Source organism: Mugil cephalus, chromosome 19 (genome assembly GCF_022458985.1).
Source record: "Mugil cephalus isolate CIBA_MC_2020 chromosome 19, CIBA_Mcephalus_1.1, whole genome shotgun sequence".
In the NCBI taxonomy this organism is placed as follows: domain Eukaryota; kingdom Metazoa; phylum Chordata; class Actinopteri; order Mugiliformes; family Mugilidae; genus Mugil; species Mugil cephalus.
In genome coordinates, this window is record NC_061788.1 from 19,455,391 (window position 1) to 19,473,934 (window position 18,544).

General features: G+C 42.5%; 2 protein-coding genes across 3 annotated transcripts; one reads left to right on the plus strand and one right to left on the minus strand.

Moving 5' to 3' along the window:
• Positions 1-5,218: 5,218 nt before the first annotated feature.
• Positions 5,219-8,314, minus strand: ccnb1 (cyclin B1). Its single transcript, XM_047570755.1, has 9 exons — positions 8,155-8,314; positions 7,768-7,896; positions 7,300-7,410; positions 7,020-7,208; positions 6,778-6,936; positions 6,429-6,665; positions 6,184-6,324; positions 5,988-6,098; positions 5,219-5,880 (listed from the first exon to the last, which is right to left on the minus strand). The coding sequence occupies exons 1-9, from the start codon at positions 8,173-8,175 to the stop codon at positions 5,776-5,778; spliced, it is 1,203 nt and encodes a 400-aa protein (XP_047426711.1). The 5' UTR covers positions 8,176-8,314; the 3' UTR covers positions 5,219-5,775.
• A 939-nt stretch (positions 8,315-9,253) lies between these two features.
• On the plus strand, positions 9,254-16,620 carry LOC124996759 (AN1-type zinc finger protein 5-like). Of its 2 annotated transcripts, XM_047570063.1 has the most exons (7): positions 9,254-9,504; positions 11,095-11,490; positions 12,494-12,678; positions 12,819-12,945; positions 13,333-13,436; positions 14,616-14,744; positions 15,100-16,620. In XM_047570063.1, exons 3-7 carry the CDS (start codon positions 12,522-12,524, stop codon positions 15,246-15,248), a joined length of 666 nt encoding a protein of 221 aa, XP_047426019.1. In that variant the 5' UTR covers positions 9,254-9,504; positions 11,095-11,490; positions 12,494-12,521; the 3' UTR covers positions 15,249-16,620. The 2 variants fall into 2 exon arrangements, with proteins under 2 accessions (XP_047426019.1, XP_047426018.1); XM_047570062.1 differs by lacking the exon at positions 11,095-11,490 and having other exon boundaries at positions 9,255-9,504.
• Positions 16,621-18,544: the final 1,924 nt, after the last annotated feature.

Below are 18,544 nucleotides of genomic sequence, written 5' to 3' on the forward strand. Positions count from 1 at the left end.
TGTGCCCTCTGATAGACGGATGATCCGTCCAGGGTGTACGTTGCTTCTAGCCCAATGACAGCTGGGGTGGGCTCCAGCCCCCACACAACCCCCCTAGGATAAGCGGTAATAGATAATGGACGGATCCATTATCTGTTCTCTACCGCACATACACTAGCAGTCAAAAGTTGGGACACACCTTCTTACTGAATTGAATATGGAAGGTGTGTCCAAGCTTTTGACTGGCAGTGTATATATTTTGTGTATAGTATATATATCTGTATAGTATATATAATCTACAGTATATCAACACCACTCTGATACGCTGTCAACCATACACATCCTGACCATATATACATTCTGTAGACAACTGTACATACTTCTCCCATCAGCATGCTAGATCACTATGTGCATACCTGCACTTTATGTAAATAAGGCCTTCTTTACACTTTTGGTTAGATGCTTACTAGTCTAAAATGGACATTTGGGTTACATGCTGCTAAACACTGAGGATAAGACACATAAGATACTGAGATATAAACATGATATACATTAATATGTACATAATACTAATATATAAAGCTATGAAAAATCTTTCTTCTCTTCCTCTAACAATGCTGTGCCTTTGGAAAGGAAATACACCAGTCTGCAGTCTGGAAGGATTCAACAAACATTCAGGTGGTGGATAGTGAGGAGATGACTTACTGCTTGCCATTCAAACAGTACACTGAGGGGTTCAGGCGGTCTGGAGAAAATCCTATCCACACCTGGCTCAAACACTCCACTGTTCGGGCCACAATGGGAGCCTTTATTTCCTCGCTGTGACATTGAGCGTCAAAGGTCAGTGGAGTTCAGGAAGCACATGATTTTTATTTGAAAATCTATAAATTGTGAAAATGAATGCCCCTGTGTTTATTTGTGCTCCACTCTTCTCTCAAGTCCAGAGGCCCCATTCTGCACGCCAGCTGCCAACCCATTAGCACCCCGCAGAAACCCTAACAGTGCTGCCACGGGCCGGCTGTTTGTTTGACTTTGTCATTATTGAATTGAGACACGCAGACCTGGTGGATGTGAGGTGAGAATGGGCACTGACTCATTTTGAAGGGTGCACTTGTTAAATCTCTGCCCATCTTGGACGATGTTTAGACTGGGAAGGAGTTCCAAACTTTTGACTCTCGTCTTGGACGATCATCTTGTGGGTGAGATCTGCATTGCTGAAATATTAAGTGGTCTTGAAGCCAAGCTTTGCATTCTTCCTAGACCTCAGTGCTGACTCGCAAATTCATTTAATGGAGAGAGCTTGAATAAATATGGAAAAGGACAGAAGCGTTTGTGCTTTAAGAACTCGGAAATGTGCATGAACGCATAATCATCCTTGAACTGTCATCACTCAATGTGTGTTAAATATCAGTGGAGATCTAGTCAGACAGTCGTATCTAGCTGTCATTTGAGCGGACAGCTCACCCAACATATTTCAAATAATTTAGTTTGAAATCGTAGAATGATGATGACATCATATGGTTTGGGTTTTATTTACATCCAACGTTTTTGAGATATCTGAGTTTGCTGATACTGCAGTATAATAGGAATTCCATTAAACATCTCGGAAAAAATGTCCCACTGACTGCAGATAACCTCTATTATGGGGTACAACTTTCTACTGAAAAAATCTTTACTATGAAAACTAACCAAAGTGGGTTACATAAGCAGAATGTGCATCGAATTCATTGATCAGGAGTCAGTGAAGGGCTGGAGAAAGGCCAAGGACATTCCCATCAACCCTGCCATATGATCACCAGTGTCAGTCTCAAGCTCCTCATCTAAAATTATTTGTTCATCGCTTTGTAGTTGACATTTGGTCGTTAGTGGACTCTCAAGACTGCGGTTGCCTAGGTTACCCTGTTATATATTTTACACTGTGAAAAAAGCAGAACAGAACAAGGTCTCTTGTTTGGAAAGAAAATACCAGCAATGCCACCGCATGGGGTTCTTAGTTATTCATGTCATAATATTTTTATAGTACACATTTCATGGTCCCTTTCTGCTTGTATGCTTCCTAAGATGTGATGGGAATATATTACAACATACTAATGTATCATTATCAAAGCCAGTGATTAAACATGTTTTTTTTTTGGAAAATATCTCTAAATAAGTCAAAACTTTGACTTAAACGTTTAGATTCATACCCTAGGGACATACACAGCAGTTCATCTAATGCACTTTCTAGCGGGTCCAGAGTTGATGGTATGTCGTGAATGTCCAATGAGGGATTTCTCCAAATGAGTCCCCCAGGGGACATTCACCAGCCTAGACATTTCAGAGTTTGTGTTAGTAAACTCAGTAGCTATAAACATTTCACCCTTGACCAAAGCTAAATCGGTCAATCCACTGACATGGCTGAACATGTAAGTTTAAATGTCAAAAGGGATTCGCTAGGTAACCAAACACAGAGATGGACCAAACTGTTCCTTGGACTCTCTGAGGGTAACTACACACTGGAGAGGTGCTTTGAAAAATACGTTCCTCCAAGGGCTTTTTTTCTGTTTGCATTCGTACAGCCAGTAACACCGGAGGAAAGACAATCAGACCCAGGGCTGACCAGACCAGATCCAAGACATTCTTTTCCTCTGCACTTTTATCTCTTCCAGACCTGACTGTTGAAATGCACTTATTTCTGATATCAGCAGGCAAAAGATCCAAAGACTGCAGTTAACGCAAAATGCAAAAGACAAGGCTTTTAACAAATACGGCGAGAAGTGATTTCATGACACCAATCCTTGCTGTCCTTCAACGTTATCTTCGCATTCTACAGTTTGTTTTTAAAAGCCTTGAATGCTCACTGCTGCTTAAGGATCCTAAGACAGAGCCTCACGAATGGTTCTACAATCTTGTCTTATCTAAAAGACCAATACTTTGTGGTTCACACACTTCAGCTGGGTACATATTTGCCTGGAGATCTTGCCAGACTTGGATGAGCTAAATCAAAGAAGCCATATTATGCAGCTTCATACACATGTTCAGCCAATCACTGTATTCAGTGTGCAGTTACTAAAGGTACCTTTTGTGCTTGGGAGCACGTTGTTGAAGGAGGAACTAAGAAAGTCCCCAAAAAATGGCTTCTAAGAATTGCTAAGAACTAAGACCCTGCTCAGTTCCTGCGGTCTGGACATGTAAAAAAGCAGTTCCCACCAGATATAAAAACGACAAAAAGTTCAGTTTGAAATGACCTTTTGTGACTTTAGGTTTAACCCAATGTCCTAAGGTCTCCAGCGAGACAGGACATCCATTCTTTAACCTCACACTTAAAACTAAAACTGGTTTCATGGATAGATTCTACATCTAGATCTGATTGATGACATGTGTCTTTGTGATTTGGGTAAATTTAATTTTAAGGCTATTTGCAAACGTGCCGTTCCATGGTCAGTTGTCTTGAACTGGCGCAGCTACTATGTTAAATTTTCCCTCATAGTAAATGCCACACAACTGAATCTCTGACAGAAGAGCCAAATACTGTTCCAGGCAACTGCAAGTGAATGGTTTGGAGCCCTGCACAGGAGGAATCTGTCTTGTAAACCGATATGGCTGCCCAGTCATGACCTCAGCCTCCAAGTATGAATCCTCAGTTTGATCTGTGGGTTTAAAAGCCAGGCTTTCCAGGATAACTGAGACTAATTATCACTAGTCTCTGTGGAAAACAACAGTATGTTCAGAACTAAATGGATGGAAGTGATGTGCTCTTAAGGTGTCACGACTACCGTCTATACATCATTATGTCAAGGAACAGATGCCCAGCTTGGGACCTCAGCTCAGTATTGTACTGAACAATTTTATTACAGCTTGTGACCCAACACTGTTTGTCTCTTTCTACCTCTCAAGACTGTAAAAGCACCACTGAAGTTTTATGTGCTTGCTCCTCATATTTCACTTTATGAACCTAAAATCCCAGAGTGCCAAATAATGTTTTTCCCCTTTCAGCAGCAGCAGATGATTTCTGGTCTAGGCCTATAAAGCAACAGATGTAGTCAAGCTGTTATCCAACAGGCCTTAAGGAGGGATGGTCCTATGATCCTGATGATGTACACAGTGATTCACGTCATGCAGATGGCAGGTGGTCTTGTACAACAAAGCTCTCTGGACGTCCCCCTGAGGGTGGGCGGATGGATGAGGATGAGGGAGGGTGGTACTGGTCCCCTCAGGGTCTCAGCTGTGAATGGTTTAAAGTGATAATAGCTCCCACTCTGCCCTGTCCATTAGCTTTAACTACTTGCGGCCTGATGTGATGTTATTAAAATAGCGAGGAGCATCTGTACCTTACATGAGATCTACACGTCTCACAACATCTCCTGGTATGGGTACAACTCTGGAAATGGAAAAAATAAAAGACATTTACAGATAAAATAGAGAATGTTTTTCTCCATTTATTACTAAATACCTTAAGGGAAAATTAAACTGGCTTGCTTATAGACCAGGCACTGGTTAAATGTTCATACACATGACCTCAACCTTAGGTGTTGACCATTTTGTCCAACTGAGACACATTACCAAGGTCCAAGACATGCGTTTCCTTGGCACCTAAAATGTCATCCATGCTTCTCTCTTCCAGACCTGACTGTTGAAATGCACTTCTGGCATCAACACACAGGATTCAAAAGGGACTGTTTACACAATTTGTTGCCAGGCTTTTAACACAAATCCTTGCATTTGAGTTGAGATTTTACAACCTTGACTTACCATATCCCAAGCACTGCTTGAAATCTCAAGACAGAACCTTATGGTGAGAAAATCTTTTATTCCTAGATGACAGGATTCCAAGGTTCAGCCTTTAAGATCTCTTAAGGCACAATCCACCTCAGTAACTGGAGTAGTACAAATGACTCCTTTGTAAGGATACAGCTATGCAAATTGAACTACCCTGCAGCTGCATTAAATGTTACAGGTATTGCAAAGAGCAGAGCACTGCATTTACCTTTTTGACTATAGCAGATAGAAGTCCATTGACCATAGATGCGCTACATATTCTTCAGTGAAGAATTTCAATGAGTAATTTAGCCCCACGATCAAGCTAGTCAAAGTCCACCATGTGCATTATAAAGATCAACATTAGACAGCCCAAAAAAGTAAACATTTACCACCTAGCACCACTCAGGTGTCCTCTCAGTTGATGGGCTTAAGCCAACATGTCTAAACTTGTCCTACAGCTGCCTCTAGTGGTGATCACAATTAATGACAGGAGAGCAACTCTGGTCAAAAACCATTTAATAGACGCTTTAAAAAACACAAAGTAAAAATTTTAAAAGTATTGTACATTTTACACAGTCACTCCCACACTTTAAAACAGTCCCATTAAAATGTTAACATCTGTCATTTAAAGAGCTGACCATTTTTGAAAACATGTCAAAAGTTTCAGATTAGCAATTCAATTAAACTTTCAAGAATGTAGAGTCCCCATTGGAATGTATTCAGCAATGTGGGCATGAGATCCCAGCAAGCCAAGTAGTGTAAACCATGACATGGTGAGACGTGAACTGCATTACAGTAGTCGGTGATAGCCAACTACTGTAGTACATGTTACAGGTAATTACAGGTTTAAGCGGCCATTTCATATCTGGCTTTCAGATTGAAAGGCAAACTGAACTTACAACATGCTTTGAAGGAGGGTCAGCAAAATTGCATACAATTTCAGATGGTTAAATGTGAAAACCACCGACATGATGCCGGGCACATAGATCAGTCATGCCAAAAGTTTAAGTTACATCTGTACAAATCAGCACATGGTGCCAAGCTCATCGAGTTCTCTCACTGGGTGACCTGCTTTGCAAGATCCTTAATCACTGAAGATTTGAGCTGCGAGATGGTAGCAATCCTCATCTGCTTTGAAGTGGAGTATTTGCCTTTGATAGCCTGCAGGAAACACAACTCAGTTAAGCTTGACTATCAGCTAGTGAAGTTATAAAATGTTTAGATCAGACCAGTTAGGCTGGTTGCAAGGGAAACTTAACACTTCTTACCATGTGCTTGGTCAGCCCATCATTGACTTTAACAACATTCTTAGCAATGTGTGCCATAACAGGAATCAAACTCTCTGCTGTGTAGTCCATGTAGTGCTGCAGGGTTGCATCCTGTAACAAGATTAACTCAGCTCCATTTTCTTGTCGGTGCACTTAGACCTTAAAAACTGGCCACATTACACATGCGTCCACTTACCCATTCTCCAGCATCCAAGATCTTGAGGGTGAGTGCCAAAGCAGCACTGGCCACCATGGAGGGTGGGAAATGAACCATGTCGTAGTCAACCATGGTGAGCTCCAGAAGATATTTTGCCAGGGTGTGCTGCTCAGCAGTCACCTGAGGAAAGTCGTCAAGAACGTAAATTAGTTCTTTCAAATAAGTCTTACCAAGCCATCACTGCAATGCTTTTTTTTTTTTTTTAGACTGATGCCACTACAAACCTCAAAAATCTTTGAGGCTCTCCTGAGAAACTGCAGGGGAAGTGGCCGGCCTAGTCTAAACTTCAGCACCCGCAGAATTGTCATCTCCATGTCTCTGATTTGGGCAGTGGTGTAGGCCCGGTCAGTCACATAGGCAAAGTCGGAGATCTCTGGGGGATACATCTCCTCGTATTTGGAAGCAAGGAACATGGCAGTCACTCCAACCAGCTGCAGCTGCTTCTTGGGGACTGGGTTATCCTGTTGGCAGTGGAGTCGCATGAAAATTTGCATGCTGCATTTCAATAGAAAGTGTTGACCATGAAGGAGAAGCCACATTTCCTGCGATGGTGGCTGATGGAGGGAGTCTTACCTGAAGAAAGCGGTCAATGATTCCCACAGTCATGTACATCGTCTCCTGCAGAAGACGAAACTTCAGGTTGACTTGCACTAGCCAGTCAATGAGAATGGCTCGCATGTTGCCAGTGACCTCCCGCCCCTGCAGGTAAGTGGGTCTGACGCTCTGCTCAACCTGTTAAGACAGGAATCTTTGTTATAACCAATTGGAGACGTGCAAATGTCCCCAAAAAGCTTTCAACATTGAGCCTCGCTTGCCTCAAGCTGACGGAGATACTTGTAGATGTCCTTCACGTATTCACTGCAGAGCATTGGGTTGTCATAGTCGTCGGCATCAACATCCCTGATAGCGTTGTGTAGAATGACGTCGGAAAACGCTTGACACAGGTCAACAGGCTCGCAACCAGAAGTCTCCATTGGAGTGGGAGATGCAGGTTCTGGTGGAATCTGGAATGGTGAAATTGACATTCATTGAAACTCATGCAAATCCAGTGGTCATTTGATGAGCAATGACACAGTAAGCAAGAACACAACTCACCACCGGCACCACCTCAGGTTTCACAGGAACAACATTTTTGGGCTTTGGCTGTTCAACCTTCTCTGCTTTGGTGGCAGCTCTGGTCTTCTTGATAGCCTCAGTCTTAACAGTCTGAGGGGAAAAAAAAAATAAAATGAGACAAAGGGCTAAAAGTCTTCCTCATCATTTAAAGGACAGACAGAAGTAATTAGGACATTTTTCTGGGTTAATGATTAGACCTCACAAATTCTTTGGTGGTGTAAGAGATTATACACAAAAAAAAAAAAAAAAAAAAAAAAAAAAAAGCTAGGTAGAGGCTCACCGACCTAAACTGATACACACCCTGTTACCACTTACAGGCCTTCATTTGAAACAGCTGGTAATCACTTTGCATACAGGAATCAAAGGGAACATAAGAGTGATGGATACATTTACACGGATTGATAAACGAAACAAGACAGATATTAAGAATTATGCTTATGGTTTTACCTTTTTCTGTTCGTCTTTCTTAATTGCGATGTTCCCGATTTCGCCCAGAGCTGCTCGAGGCTTCATTGTGGGCCCGGCCACCGAGCAGGCCTTTCCACCGAGCTCAGCCTTGGTAGAAGCCAAGCGGTTCTGCAGACAAACAAATATAACATGTACTCTAGCAATATTCCATGCAGATTATTTTCGAAACAGGCGAGTAGCACTTAAGCATTATTTTTTATTATTAAATCATAGAATGCCTGCACGAGAGGAAACCTCACAGCGCCGCACGAGGGCATTCCACACTAAATGTATTATAAAATAAAATGCCTAAAAAAAAACAAGTGAAAATACTTTCCAAATAACAACGAATAGAATAATAAGTAAATGAAAACGCAAAACACTTACCCTGGTTACTCGAAGAGCCATTTTTGAACTGTGTGCTGCCTCAACAGAAAACACGACTAGCTGTAATAGTGAATGCGATGGTATAATCTTAAAGTCGAGCGTCTTGGTTTAAATCCTCGCTTGCTGCAACCTGATTCGCTGCGCCCTGAATTCCCAGAGCATTTGATTGGTCGAATGAAGGCGTTTCAAATGCGTTCCCAGGACAACCCCTGGTCACGTGACGGGTTTTCTTTTTTTCTCCTCTTTGTTCACTTCCTGTTCCTGTTGCGTCTTGCTCTTTTTAAATCCCACTTTATATTTAGTCTTTCACATAAGTAGATTTAATTTGAAATGTTAAAAATGTTAAAATTGACCCCTGGCGTGCTTTTGTTTGACATTTATATGTGACAGCTCTTCCCAATAATGTTCCATAAAAAGTGCTATTTCATTGTATGGAGCATGTTTGTATGGTATAAAATCAAATATAATAAGCACATACACTGACATTGAACTATCTTTTCTTATTTTCTATCTTAAAAAATGTTAATGGAAAGTAATTAGGAGAGAACATAGAAAGCCTGTCTCTGATTCCACTGATACTGATTCCTATTTTACCTATTTTAACACTTAATAGTTAAATAGACAGTTTCTGTGTTTATATAAAGCTCCACTTTAGATTTGGTGTTATGTGGCATTAACTAAAGGCAAAAAAAATGAATACATTTTAAATGTACTGTATTTACTGGCAAAATTGTACATAAATCAGCCTCGCCATCTAGGCTAATGAGCTTTCTCCTCCTCTGGTTTACTCTCTGACAGAACACAGACGAGGTTTTGTGCCCTATGCCTAGGCATGTTTCAGCAATCAGGAGGATTTGATGGTCCCATACTTCGTTCATTAAAATGAGCTGTAAAAGCTTTTCAGAGAAAATGGATGTAACACATGTTTTGTTTCCAACTTGTTTTCTTGGACACCGTTTTACAATAACGCAACAATTTGGAGGGGAGGAAGGAGCTTACGGTAGATCCCTGAAATCTTTTGTGGCTTCAATCCAATAACCCTGCCCTCCAATCATAGGATCACAATTTCCGTGACGTCCGCCGGAAAGAGAGAGGACGTGAACGCACCACGTAAAACAAAACAGATGCCACCACAAATCAGCGACAGAAGACGTCAACCAAGTTTAGCAACTAGCCCTTCAAGGCGGAGAGAGAAGTCTACGCGTCTTAGCCAGGGGACAGAGAAGACGGGCACAAGCGACGCCTTATCTAGACGGCCCTAGTTAGTTAACTCCGAGATTAAGTTAACCCAGTCTTTCCGTCGATCATAAAGAAAAAGCAGAGAAGAACAGCGTTTCTTTGTCGCAGAAGGTAAGACAAAGCTAGGTCGTCCAACTGCAGTTAGCTCGGAGAAGTGGTTGTTTTGGTATGTGTCCAGGGTCTCCAGTAAAACAAAACCACAAAAAAACTTAGAGGCACATTTTCTAAAACTAATAGTTGATTTCGATGTAGACTCGACGCACTCAATTATCTGATATTGAAGAGATTTTCAGTTTGATTAACACGTGCCCCCCGAAAACTTTTTCTTCTCCAACTACGAGATTGAACATTGGACAACTCAAAATATTATATCGTAGAACGGAATCTGGGGTCTAACATCAGCTCTAGGGTGTCCCTTGTTTCAACACATACCCGTCCTTCTAAAATAAGGTCAATCTGTGTTTAACTTGACTAATGTTAATCCGCTACCATCGTGATCGTCTGATTCGTTTATCGTGTCGTGGTGGCTAACCTAACATGCATTGCGATTTTCGTCGACTCTACTTCACCATCCCCACACTCATCTAATTGGCAATTCTAGTTATGTCAGTTTTAATGTGTAGTTGTGCTGTTGTTTTTGTGTTTGGGGGGGCCAAAAACAACAAGGAGTAGACGGAGCAAACAACGATGCTAGCTGCTTTAGCTACCTTGGTAGCCTGCTACCATTAGAGATATTACGGCTAACCATCGACAGTACCAGTGAACTCAGATTAAACGCACAGGAAGAAGGTGCCTTTATTCGAGCGACGTTTAGCTAAAGTTTACTTGTTTTACAACGCGTGATAGTGCCAATTGTCATGCGTTATGGTTTGAGGGAGTGAGGCGTTAGCAGCAGTCATTAGCTTGCTAGCATGACTCAGTGGATTTGTAGAAGTGACACGGCTGTGGCCCGGTGTTTTTTTTAGGAAGGATCAGAGGACTGAAGCCAAGATCAGTGACATTGTTTGCTTCAATGACCACACTGAGAATATTCAAGTAGCGTAACCCGTGTTTGTTATTAAAACCCCAGGATTGTTAGCTGAGACTCCCATATCAGTGTGCTGGAAGTAGTACATTTACTGTACACATCTGTGTCAGGGAGAGATGGTGTGTTTTGACGTTAAACGTCTTTGACTCTTAAGCGTAATTTATGCTTCTGTGCTTAAGTGACGCAGAGGCTCCTGTGTAAACGCAGACCCTACACGGACCTGGTTGCACCTCCACAGAAATGTAACTACTTGCTACTGTGACGCAGGGGGCAGGAGCTGTGATTGGTCCGCTTAGTAGTAGCTATTTCCATCTGCTTCTCCATCTCCACTATTTTTGAATTGATTTTTTTTTGGTTCAACGAAGAATGGGAAAGGTTAACTGAGGAGGTTTGGAGCTACGTTTGTGTGACTCAGTTTCGTCAGAACTCGTCACAAATTTCAGAGAAGTTTTCAGCCACCAATGTTGAAAGTGAAGCAGGATGTAGAAGCGTAAATTAACCAGACCGTCAAAAAAGACACAGCGCCGACTAGTGTTTGTACAGAGTGAGCCAGACTGACCTGTTCACAAGTAGGAATGTGTCACAGAGGGTCCTTGCGTAGCCCTGTGCAGTAGTATAAATTAGACAGTAATATCATATACAGGTCTTATGACAAGCTGTGTTCTTCATGTCAGGATCTACAGGATCTGTGTTGTCTCTGGCTGGCCTCAGCAAACTGTGTAAGACTGTGGCAGCCACTGCCTTGATGATATGTTGATCGAGAAAGCTGGTGCTACCTTTGGAGGAGGGACATGACGAGGATCCTGATTTTGGCGTGATACCGTGAAAGACTCCTGAGGTTGCCTATAAATAGATGTGCCCACAGCCTTACTGTACTGAGCGAACTCGTGGATGCGTGTGTGTCTTTGAGATCACTGTCACATTGCACTCCTGTGACAGTGGAAAGCTGTCACACACCGGTCCATGTGAGCACCATCTGCAGGCACACACACGTGAAGGTGCAGATCACAGTGCTGTCAATTTTTCAAGGAGGAGGAAGCCTCTGAAGTCACCGGAACTGGAACTTGGTGGTCTGAATACTTCCCTTTTCTTGGTTCCTTCTTGCTCTAACAATTACTATAAACGGCGTCTGCCCTGTTGAGCAATATTTTAATGACTTCCTTTTAATTTTTTTCCTTTTTAACTTAACTTGCCACAAGGAGGAGGAGTTTCTCCCCCCAGAGGTTTATTGTGTGAAAATATATGTAAACTGGAGGGTTTACAGTGGATTTATACTCATTATACCAGTACCATTAAAGTTGGGATTATTTTGATACTCACCCAGTTACTGAGTTTTCATGCTAAAATAATAATTCGTATTTCATCTTAAAGACTCCCTCCGGCGAAAAGTTTGCGTTCGCCAAAACTTCTTATTTTCTCAAATCTGAACGTTGTAGCCTAAATGTTCAGGAGTCTCTGTCTCAGCGAGCAAAGACTAAGTAGGCTGTATTTGATGCTAAATGCCGTCTTATTACCCCCACTGTTGCCTTGTGACTGACATTCCGCGTTAAGGTCACGCGTTTACACTGGAATGAAAAGTGTAAAACTGGGTCCAAAGCAAACCAAAGCCCAGATAGGGATTGTTTCTTTTTCGTAATCTGCTGGTGTGTGATTACTTAGCTCCTTAGCAGCGCAGTTTGACGAAATTAGAACACACTGTTGTGTTTACCGCTTTAAGCAGCGCAACGACTGAGTTAGCCAACATCGGATGTGCTAACGGTTAGTAATTATAATTAACAGTCTCTAAACCTTATTAGGCGTAATGTGGAGTTCAGCGTGATTTAGGGTGGAGGTCAGACAAACTAGCCACCAGTCAGTCGATTAATAAAAAGCTACAGATCAGGGTGGTTCGTGGTCTTCTTGACAGTGAGCCATCTGAACAATTTGAACAACTGAACATTTCTTTTCTTCCTTGAGGGGAGGATATGCCAGTGCTTGTTCATTTTACACCATTTCTTTACCCTGATTTAATTTTTTCTCTCCCCCATGTTTGTTGATTGGGCTAACAGTGCGTGTCTTTGTTTGCGTCTCCAGGTCAGCTCACCAGGTGGTAGACATCGCTATGGCCCAGGAAACCAATCAGAGCCCAGCTCCTATGCTCTGTGCCATGGGCTGTGGTTTCTATGGCAACCCTAGGACGAATGGAATGTGCTCTGTGTGCCACAAGGAGCACCTATCAAGACAGAACAATGGAGGAGTCAGTTCCTTGAGTGGCGTGGGTAAGGCCTGCTGTGCCTATCACAGTTTTCCCCTTTTGTTTCTCTCCACGTGCGCACAAGACCCCCAAACCCCTGTCTGCTGCTGCATAACCTTTGTCCCCCATGACTGATTGTGATCTGTTGTAAATTGTCTCCCTCAGGCAGCAGCAGTAGCCCAACAGCTGAGGCGTCTGCCATCCAGAGGTTAGAGGCCACCTTGAATAATGCTGCGGCCGCCGCAGCCTCAGCCGTCACCTCTGCTGATGCTGCTGCTTCAGAGGCTTTCAGGTGAGGGCGTCCATCTGCGTTTAGGGCCTGTTTTTGAAACTGATAATTGAGTGTGTGTGTGTGTGTGTGTGCTTCAAATGGTTTAAATACTGAGTGTGTGTGTGTGTGTGTTTTTTCTCTTATTTTAAAAATCATTGACAAGATCATAATATCTGGTGCTTAAGTTTCCACTTGTAAAGATTACATCAGTGAATCATTCATGTGGGTTCTCCCCATGTGCACAACTTCATTTAATAATACTAATAAACCTGAAAAAAAAAGTTTTTTCCTTGGAGTAAAGGTAGGATCCAGTTTCTCACCTGCAGACAAAGAAAGGAAATATGGAAAATATAGTTGCTTTTATGGAATTTTATATATATTTTTGTTTTTCCTTTTTATTCTTCACAGTGGGATTTCAACTGCCATTTCTGTAACACAACAGATGACTGAGATGAGTCTCTCCTCTGAGGAGAAAGGAGCATTAGGGAGCACAGTAGAGCTCACAGAGCCAGGTGGGCGCATTACTGGTTTTATTTGACCACTGAGAACAAAGTTTGTCAGGAGTGCTTCATGGGACTGTTGGCTTAAGATGATTGGTCCGACTTCACATTAACTTGATAGAATTGCTAAAGTCATTTTATGTGTGTCCTGTAGAAATGTACTTTATTGCAACATGGATTAATGTTTCACTATAGAGTTGCATACAGCTAATTTTGTTTTTAAAAAATGTACTGTGCGCTACAGTGAAGTTTTGCAGCACCACAGTGAAGATTTTAGTATCCTGGTTAGGAGCCATATCCCAGTGTTGACCATATCCTCAAAATGTAGTTTACATGGAACACAAAGAAATCTGACACATATCCCTGTATACATGATAAATGCTAGCAATGCAGGCTGAGGCGCGCTGTTTGTGCAGGCACTTGGTATTCTTACAACACAAACCAGCAATGGGCGAACGGAAAATACCGAGGATGTACACATGCTAACACGAGCTAAACAGCTCATCTGGATTTAAGGCGTCCGCCTGCACAAGGGAACTCGATGTCAACACCACCAATAAAACCTTTGTGTTAGTCCTGTGGCCTGATTACCACATACTTGGAGCAGGGCTTCATTGGATTCCTTTTCTACATCTGAACTGCAAACTATATTTGCCTCTTTGATTAGTGAAAGACAAAACTCTGGTGGTTCGTCCCTCCAGAAGTGAGAGGCGTTTGTTGTGTCACTCGGGAGGAAGCCAGCAGTTGTAAGAAGAAACCAGTATAACATATTGTCAAGTACTTTCTCAAAACTGGGATATGGGCTCATCCAGATGTGTTGATCATGAGGAAATGTAGATGTTACAGTTTGGTTGCAAATGTCATACTAAAATAACATACTAGTTAAGTAAAGTATCTAAATAAAAGACAGATATATTGTCCAGAGGGTGTGTGGGTCTTTTAGTAGTGTAAGAAAAATGTCCAGTCTAGGGACAAAGGACTTGTGGAAGCCTTCCTTCTTGCGCTGTACAGGGGTTGAGAGGACGTTTGACAATTTTGCCAACATCCTCCTCTCACCGAACCGCTCCACTCAGACCAAAGGACGGCCCTGGATGGAGCTGGCCTTCTTTGTTTGCTTGTCCAACCAGGAAAGACACAAATTCATGCAAACAAAGCCAGTGAATTGAATGTTGTTTTCCTCTGTGTCTCCAGTGGTGTGTCAGCCAACTGTCTCAGCCTGTCATCCGTCCACTGCTGGCAGTGAGGAGGCCGATGCCCCAGAGCCCCCCAAACCCAAGAAGAACCGCTGTTTTATGTGTCGCAAGAAGGTTGGACTGACCGGTAAGAGATGACACAAGTGATGTCATTTAATGTCATGGGAGGCTGCTGACGGCCACAAATCTGGGCTCTAGTGTTTTCTAGGAAGCTGAAACGTGTATTAACTTGTCCACCACTATTGTACACCAAAACTTTTTCAGTGACTAATGGTAGCTCTCATCACAGTATGCCAAAATGGTGAAAGAAGTAGGTGATGTTTGTATTAATTCACAGGTTTCCGAGTACAGATTTACAGAAATGTGAGGCTCCAGTTTTTTTGGGACTAGCCAAAAGTTCGAGCCAAAACTATTGATACGCCATTCCTTAAATGAACAGTGCTTCATCCGGTTTTTCATTTTTCTTTTCTCTGGCGTTTCAGGTTTTGACTGTCGCTGCGGAAACCTGTTCTGCGGAATTCATCGTTACTCCGATAAGCACAACTGCCCGTACGACTACAAAGCCGAAGCCGCTGCCAAGATTCGCAAGGAGAACCCTGTGGTAGTCGCTGACAAGATCCAGAGAATATGAAGAGGATTATTCTGTTTTGAATACTGGGAGTGATCGGATTTAAAAATAGACTTGAGCCCAACCTTCTTCCTGAAGGACCTGTTTCCTTTTTCTTCTTTGTTACACATTCAGGACTTTTTTCCTCCCCAGAGCATGAAAGGTCATATATTTTCAGCTTCCACTCTTGTTTGCGCGTGAGTTCGACACTTTTGCAGGGTCGCGTTGGACAAAGGAATATGATTTAAGAGGATGAAGGTGCGGTGGGTCTATATATCATGGGAGGCGACTGACGGAGAATTTTGAGAAAATGCTTTTGGCAGCCCCTCGAGCTGCTTGTGTGATCCTCCTGAAGCGGCCTGGGCTCTGCTCGGAAAGGCCTCGGACGTTTGCGGGCCCCGTTTGGACGCTCGGACCCCTCCCGCTGTTGGCCGTCTTAGCCACGCTTGCTCTCTGCTGGCTTGAGTAGCAAAATGGATACGTTGCTGTTACTTCCTCCTTTTTTTTTTTGTCCTCCATTCTTTGGGGTAAGAGTTGAGCCCTCCTGAACTCAGACCTGGTGTCCTGTTAAGCTTTGAATCGGTCTGAAATGTTTTCCTGCGCGCCGCAGCAGTCTCGCCCACACAGCTTCAGAGATGTTGCGAAACGTTGAGGAGGAGACTCTGTTGCTGGACATTTCTCGCTGGCTCATGTTTTCTCCCTATTTGCGGTGCGTTCAGCACCAAAAACGCAAGGTAGTTTGACGGTTTTCTCCCCCTCCGATACTGGGCCGACTCTGTGAGCCCCTCTGCACCCGGGTGAGCAGCAGTCACACGGACCTGTCGTTTTTTTGCTCTTTAAAACCGTCCAGTAAAGACACATGAAGTCATCTGCTTGTTAATCATATTCTGTTAACATCTGTTTACTTTTATCTTATGTTCCAGAAAAGTGGTGTGTATGCAGTGTGTTGTTGTATGACAAGTAGCCTTTGGAAGGGTTTAGCTCCACCAGTATCTTCATATTTTACTTCACTATTGAATGTTTCCTTCTAATTTTAATGTGACTCGATGAATCCACAGCGTTGGGAGTGTGACCTGTTGCATACTGTGTATCAAACGCAAGTGTTTGTGGGAGCCGGCGTGGACGGTCGGCGGGTGAGTTTCGTATGCGTGTGCTGCGGTGACTTGGTGACACCTGTGGTTGTAGGTTATTAATAATTTTCATTTTCTGTTGATTTTTTTTTTTTTTTCGTTTGGGTTGGCTGCTTAACCTGTGTGTTGTTGTTGTTTTTTTTTTTTATCCTTTAGTTATGCAAGTTTGTACAAACCTCTCTTTATTTATATACTGCCGTGTGTCTAATCTTCCAATAACACAACAGAATAAATGATGTAAATAAATTATGTTCACAAATATCTAACTCCTGGGATTCACGGCGCTTCATTTCACGTCATTTTCACCGTCTTCAGCTGAATCTGCGATGAGTGAATGCCAGAACGTTATTACCAACTACAAGTGAAGTGAATAACACTGATTATCCTGTTACGGTACCTGTCAGTGGGTGGAATATATCAGACAGCAACCAGCTGATGTGTCAGAAGGAGGAAAAAATGGACAATGGATAGATGACTAGGTTGGAACATCTCCAAAAACTGCAGCTGTTGGGGTCACAAGTGTTCCAGGGTAGGAAAAAAATAATAATGTGAGAGGTGTCAAAACATGAATTGTATTATAGTTTGTTGTATTTCAGTCTGTGTAGCTGCTCCCTGTTCATGGGTCAAAGCTCCCATAATGAACATGTGAAAATTGGAACTGGATCATGGAAAACGTCCGGCAATGTCCACCCTGTCCAATGAATGACTTTTTCTTTTGCATAATGTGGATGGCCAGGTGTGAGTTCTTGTTTGCGGACTGTGGAAAGAGGACCAGGCAGTGTGTGTGATGCCTTTATCGAGCGTTCCCATTCATCAATTCATGTGGATGATGGACCAAATTCCAATCTGCCTAAAGACTTAAGCCCTGAACCCTCAGTGACTTAAGTGACGTCAGCTGTAAGTGATTGAGCGTGAGAGGCTGAAAGGGCTCCAGATCCTAGAAACAGAACAGCATCCCAAAGTCTTACAGTAAGGGGGCATTAAGGGCTCATTCACTGACTCGCTGACTTGATGATCTGACAAAGGAACAGCGCTCACACACTCACGGACTTCCCGTGAACGCGCCAGTGAGTCCATAAGGAATTGTTATTGGGCCTTACTCTGACATGTACCACCTACCTAAGCATTGTTCCACACTATGTACTCCCTCTCACTGAGGAATTCCTAATGTCATTGGCATATGGTTCAGGAATGCTTTGAGGAATGAGTTCAAGGTGTTGACGCGGGCTCTGACTTCCCCAGATCTCAATCCAATCAAACATTGGTGGGATGTGCTGGACAAGCAAGTGCAATCAGTGAGTTATTTGAAACAAATGAAGATAATGCATTAAGATAAGATTAGGTGCAGGATTATTATGTTGGTATGCACCCGTTTTTACATTAACACCAAAAGAACTGGCAAGTGAGTGTATATCCCTTATGAAAACGTGTATTGACCCTTTCTGTCCTGCGGTTTATCTCGAGTTCACAAAAACATTTGATCAATTACAGGGTGTTGCCACGAGATGGCGCTTTCTTCACAAAGACACATTAACAGTTCACAGACCACAGTAAAGTTTAGTTGTATAGTGCTGCAAGTTTTGTAAACAACATTTACAATCATTATAGTATATTCAATAACTAACATATTGGTGAAAAATCACAATTTGAAAAAAAAAGAGCAATAAAAATGTTGAATGGAATTTTCAGATAGTGATGCCATCAAATTATGCCTGATGAAATTCCAGTGACATCTGTGCTGACTGACACTGCAGTTTGTCAGTTTCTCAAAGAACCTCAAATACATGATGGAGTTCCTGAAGGGCACAAAAAACACACTGAACCCCCAAAGTCTTAAATGACCTCACCTCTCAGGTGATGAAGGCCTTTGAGAAGCTTGTCAAGACACAAATATTGAGGCACGTTGATGGCATTTTAGACCCTCTTCAGTTTGGTAGGGGGTGGAGGACACAACCCTGTTTTTAAGAAATCTGTTAGCTCAACATCTAGAATCTAGATACACCTAAGACAATGCAAGGCTCTTGTTTGTCAATTTCTCATCTGCATTTAGTACCATCCAGCCGTACCTCCTTGCAGAGAAACTTGCATCACACTTTAACTTGAGCCCAAATCTTAATGGCTGGATAGTGGACTTTCTGCGTTTCTGCGTTCTTTCCTCACTGGTTTTTATTCTTTACACAAACTCTTGCA